We start from the raw sequence: 12,851 nt of genomic DNA on the forward strand, positions 1-12,851 counted from the left end.
CTTCTGCCTTCTGAACCCAAGGTGCCTTACCTTTAAAATAAATAAATAAAAGAGAAGGTCATTTTATATCTTCCTTTTAACGCAATTGACGGAGGTCTGGAGGAGAACCATTCCTCTTACTTGTGCACCTTGTACAGCTTCCTCTTAATGTCTTGCATCCTTGTCTATAATTCCTCTAATTCTTCAGTCCTCTTCGTCTTTTCCTGGCCCAAACAACCAGAAAATTCTCGTGGTTTTTTTTCTGAATCGTCTTCCACTACTCTAGCATTCTCCTCAGCATCTTCCATCCTTCATATAACTTCATGTTTCTTGACAAGCTTTCTCATCCTGCAGTATTTAACCATGCAACTTTTATATGCCTTTCCCACTGCTTGCACATTTGTGCAAGCACACTTGAATTCTCGGGATACGATCACTAAATGCAACATCCCAAATCTTCTTCCCAATCAAAATTCATTTTGATGCCAGTACAACCTCTGTTCTCAACACCTTCCTCCCACCTGGTTCCTCTCTTGTGGCCACTTTCTCACCTGTGTGTGTTTTAAATGCATCTTAATTGATTATTTCATATAACGGGCTCGGTGAGCTCAAACATCCCCTCCCCTAACACTTTTCTCCAATTCATTTAGTTTAAGTCCCCCACAGTGTCCCCTGTCTATCCCCACCTACATTCCCTTTTTGGGGAGACAAGGACCCCAGAAGATGGGTAAAACTGCGAGTTATAGTTACTCTAGTGCAAGTAGGGATTTGTGGGGCCACAACCGTGGGCAAAGTAGAGTTCCTCTACTGTTTGAAGATGGCAAGATAGATCCACGGGACTCGAGTGTTGTTATAGCCCATGATAATTTCAAACTGTGGATTGTGACTTTTTTTCTGGAAAAGAGGGGCATATAAAGCTCTCTGGCAAAGATGTCTGTGAAAATAGCTGATTGGGCTGAGATGAAGGGCTTACGTTTTTGATGCTGGAGAAGGAGCACCGGAAAGGGTGTTTTCCCCCTCCCCCATCCGCTTTGAATGGCTACTGATGTGTTGGAAATGGAGGACCTGGAAAGATGGCTGGAGAGTTGGGTGCAAAGGATGTTATGGGTGGAAAGGTTTTTTGTAAATACAAAATGTGGATGGGGTCTTGGTCAGTGAGAGTTATGTTAGAAGGGAATTTTGGCGGAGCGGTGCATCACTTTCTTTCCATTTACTAAATTGGGTCCACACGGGGGGGCGGGTATGTGAATTACTATGGGAAGCCTAAGTTTTGTAGTAAATGTTGGGTTGGGGGTAATCTTGCTGCTTTTTGCATATAGACAGTTGCTTTCAGTGTGTGGAATGGGGACACAAGGTGAACACTTGTATGAGGAAAGTTTGAATGCGTTGTTCATGGAAGGGAGGGATGCACTTGGAGAGAATGTCCTTTACCAGATGCCAATGTTGCATGGCCGAACGGGGATAGGGAGGAGGATGAAATAGAGGAAGGTGAGAGCGAGTCACAGCCCGCTATAGAGGAAACTCCCCACGTCCGAAAAAAGGCTTCCATATATTAAAAGAAACGTGGGGTGGTGGGGGAGACTTTTGAGGTGAGGAACAGTTTTTAGAACGATTAGGGGAGGCGGGCATTTTATCTACTACCTCAGTGGGATAACTTGATGGAGCAAAAAAGAGATGGGAAGAAATCTGAGAAGGTTGTAATTGGAGGCGGGGGGTACAAGGATGGAGGGGGTATGGGAAGGGAGGGATTTTCTGTAATGAGCAAGCGTCGAGACATTCCACTGGGACGAGGCCAACAGGGATTAGAGAAGATATCACACAAGAGAAAGAAGGTCAAGGGTAGGAAACTGGAAGATTAAAAACATCACGTCCCCTCGTGTCTTGGTTACGGAAGAGCGGGGAGGGAAGGAGGCTGAGATGATGCTTGAAAAAGGGGGAGGGTCAGAAGGAGGGAGGGTTTTGAGCCCCAAAGCCACCTTAACTAGGGAGGGGTCTAAAGGGAGGACTACTAGGTCTTGGTCTAGTGACTTGGTCATTTGACTTGGACGTGCCCCCCGCTCCACTGCTGTGGCTTTGGTCATCGATGACGATGCTCAATGAAGGCAGCATCTGGTTTTAAGTGGCCCTGCAGGCCGAGCCAGGTGGTGGGGAGAGAGGCTGCAAGGCCTGCCGGTAGCGAGGAAGGCCCCGGCCTGCCAGCCTCCCGGGCTCTCTGGGCACTGCCGTCTGGGCCGGGCGGGCTCCTGGCCCGTGCCTCTTGCCCACGCGCTGTGACCAAATCATTTAACGGTGCCCAGAGGGCCCGGGACGCTGGTGAGCCAGGGCCTTCCCTGCTACCAGCAGGCCTTGCAGCCTCTCTCTTCCCCATCCCTTAGCTCAGCCCGCAGGGTCGCTTAAGACCAGACACTGCCTTTGTCCAGTGTCGTTGTCTTTGACAATGACCAAAGCCACAGTGGTGAGGCGGGGGGCACGTCCAAGTGAAGTCAAGTGAAATGAAGGCGGTAGACGGAGACCCAGGCGAACTGAAGCAAGGAGTCAAGTTGAAGCAGCACACACCTGCCAGCCCCCGCCCACACGGTGGCTTTCCCGCAGGAGAGCCAGCCAGCCAGTGAGTCAGTCGCCATGCCATAGGACCGGCCGCTGCCCCCAGGGGTCCCACTCCCGCTCCGGCCCTGGGCAGGTTATCGCTTTTCAGCCTCTTGAAGGCTCAGATCTGGGGGCGGTCGGGCTTAGGTCTGGCTGCTGCCTGGTCGGTCCTCGGGAGGCCGGGTGCCGGGGAGCATGGTGGAGATGGCGACGGCGAAGGCGATGGTGTTGATGGAGGAGGGGAGAGTGGAGCGGAGGTGAGTAGAGCAAGCGAGGGAGCAAGATCAGAGGGAGAGCAGAGAAAGCAGACATGAGACAGGAGGAGGAGGTGAGCGGAGCAGCAGCCGAGGTGAGCAGACATCAGAAGAGGAGGGATGGAGCCAGGTGCGACGGCACGGGAAGCTCCAGCCGGGAGCGGGGCAGGGGTGGGGGAGAAGGAAGAGCCCTGAAGAGGCCGGACCGACTGTAGTGGAGGGCAGACGGCAGGAGACCCCCAGGCAGGAGAAGGAGGCGGCGGGGATGGTGGAACCTTCCAGGCTTGAGAGAGAAGATGGAGGGTCAAAGTGACCCTGTCCCCTGAGGGATTCAGAGGAGCAAAGGCCTTGATTTGCGCGGAGTTTATGGTGCGGGTGTTGTTGTCCACGCTCAACGTGGACCCAGTGGACTTGAGTTGTGTCATTGCGTTTGACAATTGTAGACAATGGCACATGTCCTTTTGGCACGCTAAGGCTTGTACAGCCTTTTGGGAGGCGCATAAGGCGGCTGCGGAGAGAGGGGAGCTGGAGGCTTAAATTTCGAAGTGGGCCAAAAAGCGCGGGAGCTGGTGCTGTTTGTCAAGATGTACAATGATGTATTGGAGAAGGAGGAGGACATGGTACATTGGTTGGAGGAGAGGGTGCAGAGAGTGTTACATGTGGAGAGGGTATTTGACCGGTGGAGGGTTTGGACCGGGTTGTGGACAGCACAGGTGTTGCTGCACGAGGAAGTGGGAAGCCCTGGGGGAGTGCGGCATTTGCTGCCCGTGGTACAGATTGGGTCTCATAGAGGGTACGTTATGTATTACGATCAGCCCAAGGTGTGCAGTAGATGTGGGCTGGGGGGGCACTTGGCAGCCTTTTGCCAGCTTACTGTTTGTTTCCGGTGTAGGGGGATGGGGCACAGAGCCCAGTTTTGTAAGGAAAAAGTGTGTACCGGTTGTAGGCGGGAGGCTTGCATGCAATGGGAGTGCCCATACTCTTATGCTAATAGAGTACAGGTGCAGGAAGACCAGGAGGAACAGAGGAGCGGACAGGGAGGTGGAGGAGGAACAGCTGGAGCTGTGGTCAGAGGAGGAAGAAATGGTCATAGAGGAAATACCAGATGGGGAGGAAGGGCAGCAGGGTATTGAGGAAGTGGTGCTAGATTTATCAGAGGAAGAAATTGAGGTGGAGGAGAAGAGGGAAGAGCAGAAGGGAGAGGGGGAAGGTGGGGATCTGGTGTTGAAGCAGCTGAGGGGCATGGTGGAGCAACTGGGGACATGGGGAAGCCCAAGGGGGAAGACGGGGCAGAAGAAAGCACTTGAGCAAGGACAGGAGGGGGATTTAAAGGAGAGAGAGAAACAGTGGGGTGGGAAAGGGGGTAAAAAGGAAGTGGGAGTGGAAGCGGAGGAACTGGGGGAGATGGGGGGGGAGAGAGGGAGGGGAAGAAAGATGGAAAAGGGGAAGGGGAGGAGGGGGAGGGATTTGAGTCCTGGGCCAGTGAAAGGGTTGGTAGCATCTACTGGGATATGGAGGAAAGGGATTGTGTCCCCAGCCGAGTTGTTGGGGAGTGGAGGTGAGGGGATAAGGGTTTTTACAATTAGTCTAAAGTTTGGAAAAGGAAAATGGTGCTGAGGGTCACTTCACTAAATGTGCAGAGTCTGCTATCGAGAAGGAGGTGGGTGAGAATGGGGGGAGTGTTTGAAAATGGTTACAACAGATATTATTTGTGTACAGGAGTGTGGGGTAGGGTGGGAGGAAAATTGTGTTTCTAAGGAAACGATGGGATAAGGGGCAATCTTGGTGGGCGGGGGCGAAAGGGAATAGGGCAGTGGGGGTGTGAATTTTACTCAAGGCACGGGTGAGGGTGCTTGCTGTGAAAACTCTGATAGAGGGTTGTTTGCAACACCTGGAGGTGGGGGTGGAGGTGGAAATTTTCAATGTTTATGCACCTGCGGCAAGGGCGGAGCAATGGGAGCTTTTTCGTAGGTTGGGGATATGCAGGGCTGGGGGAGGGAATAAGGTGTTTGTGGGGGATTTCATTTGTATTATTGCAGAAAGGGATAGGGAAGGGGGTGTTGGGGCGAGGGAACGTTGGATAGTATGGGGAGGTGGCTGAGGAATTGGATAAGGGAAGAGGGTTTGAAGGATGTTTGGGAAGGGGAGCAGTTGGGGAGGAGAATTGATCCAGGGGGGAAGAGGGTGTCCCGGATGGATTTTGTATTGGTGTCAGATGGGGTGAGGATGGAGGGTAAGGAAGTGAGGGAAGTGGGTTTTAGGGACCATAGGTTATTGTGGGTGGGGGAAGGGAGTGTGGAGGTTAAACAGGAGAGTGTTGGGGGATGAGAGGTTATGTGGGGCTTTTCACATGGAATATAAGGGGTGGTGGACATTAAAGGTTCTGTTTCAATCAAGATGGGAGTGGTGGAGGGTGGTAAAAGAAAAGGTTAAGAGGTGGTTTATAGGAGTGGGAAAATGCAGGGCTTGGGAAAAGAGGGAGTTGGGGCAGCTTAAGGGAAGGGTGCAATGTTTGATTTGGGAGGGCATGGGGGGAAGGGAAGTAAAACGGGAGTTGGGGGAGGCGAAGCGAGCGGTGGAGAAATAGTTTCTGGAAAAGGAACGCGAAAGTATCTCTTTGGCACGAGCACTGTGGGTTGGGGAGGGAGAGGGCTGGGGGAAATAGTTTGCGGAAAGGGTAAGGAAGGGGAAAAGGGAAGTGGGAGCGATTGTCACAGGGGAGGGAGTATGGGTGGAGAAACAGGGAGAAGTGTTGCAGGAGATCACAGGATTTTATTCTGGGTTATATGAGGTGGGATGTAGATGGGGGGGAAAAAAAGGAGAGGTTTTTGGGGGAGTTGGAGAGGAAGGTAGGAGAGGGGGATGGAGTGGATTTGGAAAAGGACATAATGAGGGAAGAAGTGAGAGAGAGTGCTGGGTGGGATGAAGAGGAATAAAATTCCTGGCTTAGATGGGTTGCCAGTGGAATTTTGTGTGTGGTTTTGGGAGGTGGTGGGGGGGATGTGGTGGAGGTATTCAGGGAGATTATGGAGACGGGGCGGTGGGGGTGGTTTTGTTGCATAAGAAAGGGGATCAGGAGATGCTCCAGAATTGGAGACCAATTACTTTGTTGAACATAGATTATAAACTGTTCACTCAGGTGTTGGCTGGACGGATGGGGAAGGTATTGGGGGAGGTGGTAGGGGGAGATCAGACATGTGCAGTGAAGGGGAGGAGGATCACGGACACGCAGTGGGTTCTGCGGGATATGTTACACTGCGGGGGAGAGGGGCTGGAGGGTGGTGGCGGGGAGTGTAGATTTGGAGAAGGCATATGATAGTATAGAGCACGAGTTTTTGTTTGGTGTTTTGGAGCAGATGGAGTTTTCTGGGAGATTTGTAGGGTGAGTGAGGGCACTGTATGGAAGGGCACGGAGTAGGGTGTTGGTGAAGGGATTTTTGGGGGGCGAGTTTCGGGTTGAGAGAGGGGTGCGACAAGGGTGCCCCCTGTCGCCGGGTCTCTCTGTTTGTGGGATGGAGCCGTTGGGTCAGTGGGTGAGGAGGGAGAAAAGGGTGAGGGGGATACTGGTACTGGGGGCAGGGAAACTACGGGTGATGTTATATATGGACGACGTCACCTTTGTGGTTCAGGGTGAGGGGTCGGTGAGGAGGGTGTTAGAAGGGATCAGGGAGTATGGGGGGCGGCAGGGCCATGGGTCAATAGGGGGAAAAGTAAGCTGTTGGTGGTGGGGGAGTGGAGGGGTTTGGGGGAGGAAGGGTGGCAGGTGGAAAAGGACGGGATAAAAGTTTTGGGGGTATATATGGATGTAGGTGGGAAGGGGAAACGGGCATGGGAGGAGGTGAGAGGGAGGGTAAAGAAGGTCTTAAGGATATGGGGGATGTGGAGGTTATCATTTAGGGGGAAGGTAGGCATGATTAAACAGGTGTTGCTGCCAATGATATTTTTCGTGGCAGTGGTGTACCCGCCAACCTGGTTGCAGGTGCGGCGGGTGCAGAGGGAGGTTTGTTTATTTTTCTGGGGAGGGAAGACGGAGAGGGTGGCGAGGCGGGAATTATACAAGGAGGAGGAGCTGGGAGGGTGGGGAGTACCGGAGTTGGAGGCTTTTGTTCATGTTCACTTTTGGAAAGCGGTGGTACTGTTGGCAAGGTTGGAAGGAGGGAAAGTGGGGGAGTTTTGTCGGTATTGGGCAGGGACATCTTTGAGGAGGCTGGGATTGTACGGCGGGCGGTGAACAGGTTTGTGGGCAGAAAAACCTGCAAGGTGGTATGTACAGGTGTGGAACTTTTTGAGGGCAAAAGGGTTGGAGGGGTTGGGCTGTGAGGGTTTGGGGGAGGCAAAGAGGGTGTTGAGGGAGATCGGGGGAAAGGATGGGATGGCGGACATAGGGGAGTTGTCCTGGGCACAGGTGGGGAGGGGGTGGAAGGGAGTAGTGGGGAAGGGGTGGAAAGGGGAGCAAGAAGATTTCACCTGGTGGGTGGTGTGAAGGATTTTACCGGTGAGAGCGGAGCAAAGGCTGTGGTGGTTACTTCAGTTGGCGGAGTGCCTGCGGGAGCTGTGCACGGGGGAAGAAACAATCTATCGTGTGCTGTGGGAGTGTAGGTGTGGCAGAGGGTGGATAGGTTTTGTAGCGCAGTTGGGTGGGGAGCGTGTGTTACTTTTGAGGGGGCCATGTATGGGTTAGTAAATCACAAGGAGAAGGAGTGGGAGATCAGGGTTTTGTTACTTTGTACACAGGTGGCGGTGTGGAAGGTGCGGTGTTTGTTGGTGCAAAAGGGTTTATTTTTTACTCGACAGGAATGTGGCTAAGCGGTGGTGAAGGAGGGACGGGGTGGGGGTGTATAACCAGAAGCTTCTTTTGGGTGGGGAGGGGGGTGGAATAAATGCGATGGGTTGCACAGAGCTATGTACGCGGACAAAAGATATGGATTGTACCTGGGAATGTATGAGATTTGTGTTTGTTGCTTGGGTGTTGGAGTTCTGTATTGTTTTTGATACTTTGTTAATAAAAAAGGCCAGGCACAAGTCTGGTTGTTCCTCTTTCTGTCAGACGGGAGGTCGGGGAAAACGGAGGAGATGGAGAAGGATGGCAGGCGTGGTAGTGATTTGCCTGTGCAAGTGAGGGCAGAGCAGCAGGGGGTGACTGAGAGGATTGTGAGAGGAGAGATGGAGCCACAGACGGAGATGGTGTGGGAGAAGGGCGAACTGGTCGAGAGGGAGCGGAGCGAGTGGATGACTGATTGCGGGACAGAAGCGGAAGCAGGACGAGTGGAGCCGTTAGGTGTGAGAGCTGGCGGCGGACGAGAGACGGAGTCACCGGGATCTGATGGCGGCAGGCAGAGAAAAAACATTGGAGAAGAGGACTGCGGCATAGTTGGATGAGGAGGAGCAGGAGCCATTTTGGGGAAAGGAAGATTTCCTGCCCCCCCCCCCCCCCCAAAGGCAAATGAAACTGAGAGTAAAAGTATTTTTACTGAAAGAAGGCTTTGCAGGAGTGACTTGGCTCACGAGAACTGAATTTACAGAAAAGATATTTTTTAAAGATATTGGATTGAACCATAGAGATTTAAGTGTTGTAATTGCTCATGGAAATTATAAAGTGTGAGGGTTAACTCCTTGGAGAAGGAGAGCCTATGGTCACCCTTCCCTTCCACCTCCTAACCTGCCTGGACCCCGTGGTAAGTACCATCGCTGCCAGCGCCCTCAGAGGCTGCCTACGAGGGGATCGGGAGGCAGCCGACTGGATGTGACTTGGCCACCTTCCTCAGCGGCTCGCTGGAGGGCAAGTTCAGTAGAGATGGCGGGACTTTGCCTCGCTGTGGATCCAAGCCTGCAAGGCCACGCGCCGCCTTGGGAAATGCATCGGCTGTGCCTGGAGCAAGGAGCCCGGAGTTGGGAGTCTCCTTGCAACCAGCCCCGTAGGCCGACCCTGTGACGCCCTGCACGAGGACCTTCCTGGAGAGGTTCCTGAAGGATGCCGTCCGCAACAAGTACGCCGGCAACCTGAGGGCCGAACCCGACCAGGGCAAGGTCTTCGACTCCAGCACTCTCCTCAGTTGTGTAGATGCACCCTGTGGGGGGAAAACTGGGCCCTTTATGGCCCCATCCCAGCGGGGCAGAGGGCTGTGGCTGGCTAGGGGCTGTAGTGGGCTCTGCGGGCAGGTCTCTGGTGCCTGAGGGGCAGGAGGCTTTTCCCTCTCACTCCCACCTCCACCTGGGCCCCTGGGGTCTGCCCCAAGGGTGACAGGACAACCAGATCCACCAAACCCTCGTCCCCAACCAGGGCTGCAGATGACGGGCTCCTTTCCAGGCTCGAAGGTTCAAGACGCCTGAGGACATGGATGATTTTTCCTACCTTCCCAGAGGCCCCAGGGGAGAACTCTGACATTTGGGTGTTCACCTTCCCCTCAGGTAAGGGTGGGAGGGACACGAACCACAGTCCTGTATGCGGAGGTGGGGGTGATGCAGAGGAAATGTCTCCCACACCAGCTAGATGCGGCTGTGCCCGGGCAGCGACCATTTGTATGGCAGGACAGGCGCTCTCCCAGGGCCAGGGCCTGACAACCTGCACTCTCACTCCCATGTTCCCCCTTGATGGACGAGGGTAGGAGGGGGGTTGGGAGCTAACTCCTGGCTTCGCATCCTATCGCGGATGGGGTTGCTCTGCTCCAGTGCATGTTACCTGGCCCCCGAGTGGTGGAAAGCTGGACCCCTCCACTGGTGTAAACTAATTGCTTGGGTGTTTTTTGGTTTTTGTCCCCATCACAGCAACGAATGTGTGAGGTCTCAGGCAGGTCCCCTTCTCCCCCCCCCCCGGGCTGCTGGCCAGCTGCTCCTAGGTGCCTGCACCCTGCAGGGGGCTCGGTGTGGGCACGGGGGCTCCTCCTCCCCGGGGGTCCGCCGGCCATGGGCTGGCGGGGCTGGGAGCTGTTTGCAGCCCGCACGTGTGCTCGGTCCGGGCTGCGGCCGCGTCCACACCGGGCTGTCACGTGTGTCTGCGCCCCGCGGGCGGAGGGTAACGCCCCCCGCCGGTCTCGTTTACATGCGATTTGCATATGCAGATGAGGGCGATGCTGAAGCTGGTCTCTACCGCGGTCCAACGGGCTGCCGCCGCCTCCACGCGCGCCGGGCAGGGCTTGCAGCGCGGGCGGGGAAGGGCGCTCCCCGGGAAGCGGTCTCGGCTGCGAGCAGGTGCCCACCCCCCGCCGCGGGCTTCCCCCGCAGTGCCGGCGGGGCGGGGCGGGGGGCAGGACGTACTGACCCGGGGAGGCGGGTTTCTCCCGCCCCGTCCCGGCCCGGCCCTCCAGCTGCTGCCGCCCGCCGAGCCCGGCCCGGCCCGCGGGGGCAGCGCTAAGGGGCAAGTGAGGGGCGGGGGCCTTGCGGTGCGGGGCACCAGAAGCCCTGCCCGCCCCCGCGCGGAGATCCGGGCTGGCACGTGCTGCCCGGCGCCGCCTCGCTCGGGGGGAGGGGGGGCGCGGCTTTCCGGCCGCCAAACACGATAAAGTAACTGAACTTCTTCGTGTTGAGGGGGCGGGGCGGGCGCCGGGCGCCTTCTTGTCATTGGCCGGCCCCGCTGCGTGTCCCGCCCCCCGGGAAACGAGAGGCGGCGATTGGCTGCTGCCTGCCCGAGGGGCGGGGTGCCTGGCGGTGCGGTCCCAGGTGCAGGTGTGGGCAGCCGGCGGGCGGAGCGGGTCGATGCTGGGTCCCGCGGGGAGGGGGTCGCACACGGTCCGCCTGGGCTGTCTTGACCCCAGAGCCGGAGAGGCTGCACAGAGAGCTGGGCTGGCGCGTCCCTCACACAAATGTACCTGCAGGGAGCTGCTCTCCAGCCTTCCCCACCGGATTCACAGCCGTGCGCGCGCGCGCGTGCGTGTGTGTGTGTGTTTGTCCAAGTGCCTGGTGCCCCCTGTGTCCCCCTTGCACGCCTGAATGCTGCCCGCCTGCAAAGCGAAACCCACGGTTTCCCAACCCCTCTAGACACTGAATTTGGACAAATGCTGTCCCGGGTTATGCAGCCCAGGACCGGGATTTGAGGTTCCTATTTGGGCACTGTCCCATCCAGCCAGGGAGCGGGGGTCACCCTAAGTGCAGGGCTGGGGGGAGGGAGCAGCTGTTGGGCTGGGGAAGGGGTGGAGAGCTGCGGCGGTGCCATTTCTCCAGCCAGCCCGGTGCCCGCATCCTGCGCTGGGGCTGGAGGGGAAGTGGGGAGGGCTCCAAGACTGCTCCGAGTGGGGTGGTCGGGAGCATCAGGGCTGGGTAAACCTCAAGCTGGGCCAGGGTTACGGTCCCGGGTCTCGGATCCATGGTCAGATTTCTACTGTCTCCTTTCCCACAGGCGCCATGCACGAGTGTACAGAGAGCGAGAGCCCAGGCCCCCGGCTGGGTGACATCCCTCCTGGGGAGACGTGGCTGCTGCGCTGCAGCCCGTGGCAGCTGCGCGCCTTCCCTTCGCAGCAGGAGCTGGAGGAGCAGGGCCCAGGAGGTCTGCAGGCAGGGGCTGAGGGTGCAGAAGTCCCTCGTGTCGTCCAGACCAGAGCTGGTCCAGCACAGAGAGATTTGGGGGCAGGACACAATGCAGGCCACGCAGCCCCCTTGTGAGGCCAAGCTGCTCTCCACGACCCCACAGCTGGCACTGCAGGATGAGCTCCCCACCCCAGAGCCCTGGCGCCAGCTCTTCCGCAGCCTTCGCTACCGGGAAGCTGAAGGCCCAAGGAAGATTTGCAGCCGCCTGCGGGAGCTCTGCCGGCGCTGGCTGGAGCCCCAGAGCTGCAGCAAGGAGCAGATCCTGGAGCTGGTGGTGCTGGAACAGTTGCTGGCCATCCTGCCCCAGGACATGCAGAGCTGGGTGCGCGGGTGCCGCGTGGCGACCTGCACTCAGGCTGTGGCCCTGGCCGAGGGGTTTCAGCTGGTACAGATGAGAGCGTTTGGTTGGTGCCATTTGTATTTCCACGTGTCTGGGGAATGTTGCTTCCCAGCTCCCCAGTGACACATTTATCTCGTCCCCAGGTCACAGTGCATGTGAAGGTCGAGGAGATGTCCTCAGACAAGATGCAGCCCACTGGGGCTCTGCTGGAGCCTGGTGATTCCTGGGTGCAGCAGCTAAAGGTTCATTGTGAGGACAGGCCTCTGGCGGAGGCAGGAGAGAGAGAAACCCCAGGGCCCGAGGACAAGCTGCCTCATGTCACCAAAGAGGAGCCTCCACTTAACCTGGAGCCAGGTCCTTACCAGCCTTTTTGATGTGCAAGATTAACGTGGGCTCAACACCTAAAGAGCAACAGTTATCTCCCTCCACCCCCCGCTATTATTAGTGTTGGCTACTGGGTTTATGCCAGTTGATTTTGGGGGACAACTAAATAGAAAACAGGGACGGGAGTGAGGATGCAGGCTCCAAACAAGTGCTGCAAGCGGGGACAGCGAGCGGAGCAGAGCGGACAGTAGCTGGTGGCTCTTGAATGACTCCAAGGAGCCAGGGGCAGGTGAGGTGCGGGATGAAGTCCTGGCTTGCAGTTAGGAGCCTGAGCGACTGTCCTGCTGTTGGGGTGAGAGACTCCAATGCCTGCCCCTGCCTGGGACAGGGCTGCAAAGTTGGTAACTGTGTGGCTGGGGTGGGACAGGGCTCTGGTCTCTGGGTGGTCCAAGGCCCAAGAACTTTCTCACTGCCTGCATCGCTCCTCACAGAAAGATGCTTTACATGACTGGCTCTTGCCGTGCTGCCACGGTCACAATCAGTGATCTAATTGCTGTTCTAAGATCAGTGTTGTAATAATATCAATCAATAAGAGGCTGGTGCAGGTGATGAGGAAATGAGTCCCCAGTGGCCTCTGGCTGGTCCAGGTGCAGTTAACCCAGGCCTCTGTCCTGCTGCAGATCCCTGGGACAGGGGAGCCCTGGGAGCTGTTGGCATGTGGAGGGTCCCCAGGTGGGTGCGCCAGACCAGGCCCTTCCCCAGGCGAGGTGAGGAGGAGTGGTGGGTCTCCCCTTTCCAGTGGCAGGAAGCCTTGTCCCCCAGTGTAGAAATCTCTCTGCCAGAACCGT

At 56.6% G+C, this 12,851-nt stretch overlaps 1 protein-coding gene across 3 annotated transcripts in view; it reads left to right on the forward strand.

Annotated features, from left to right (window-relative positions):
• The window catches only part of LOC132248526 (zinc finger protein 436-like), a 113,028-nt gene that overhangs the window by 82,770 nt on the left and 17,407 nt on the right, over nucleotides 1–12,851 (forward strand). For 2 of the 3 annotated variants that reach the window (XM_059721621.1, XM_059721615.1), the window contains exon 2: nucleotides 11,152–12,033. In XM_059721621.1, coding sequence (XP_059577604.1) covers nucleotides 11,778–12,033 — 256 coding nt within the window. In that variant the 5' untranslated portion in view covers nucleotides 11,152–11,777. The remainder of the gene's footprint in view (nucleotides 1–11,151; nucleotides 12,034–12,851) is intronic. The other variant, XM_059721617.1, reaches the window with a different exon arrangement.

This window comes from Alligator mississippiensis, chromosome 1 (assembly GCF_030867095.1).
Source record: "Alligator mississippiensis isolate rAllMis1 chromosome 1, rAllMis1, whole genome shotgun sequence".
In the NCBI taxonomy this organism is placed as follows: Eukaryota; Metazoa; Chordata; order Crocodylia; family Alligatoridae; genus Alligator; species Alligator mississippiensis.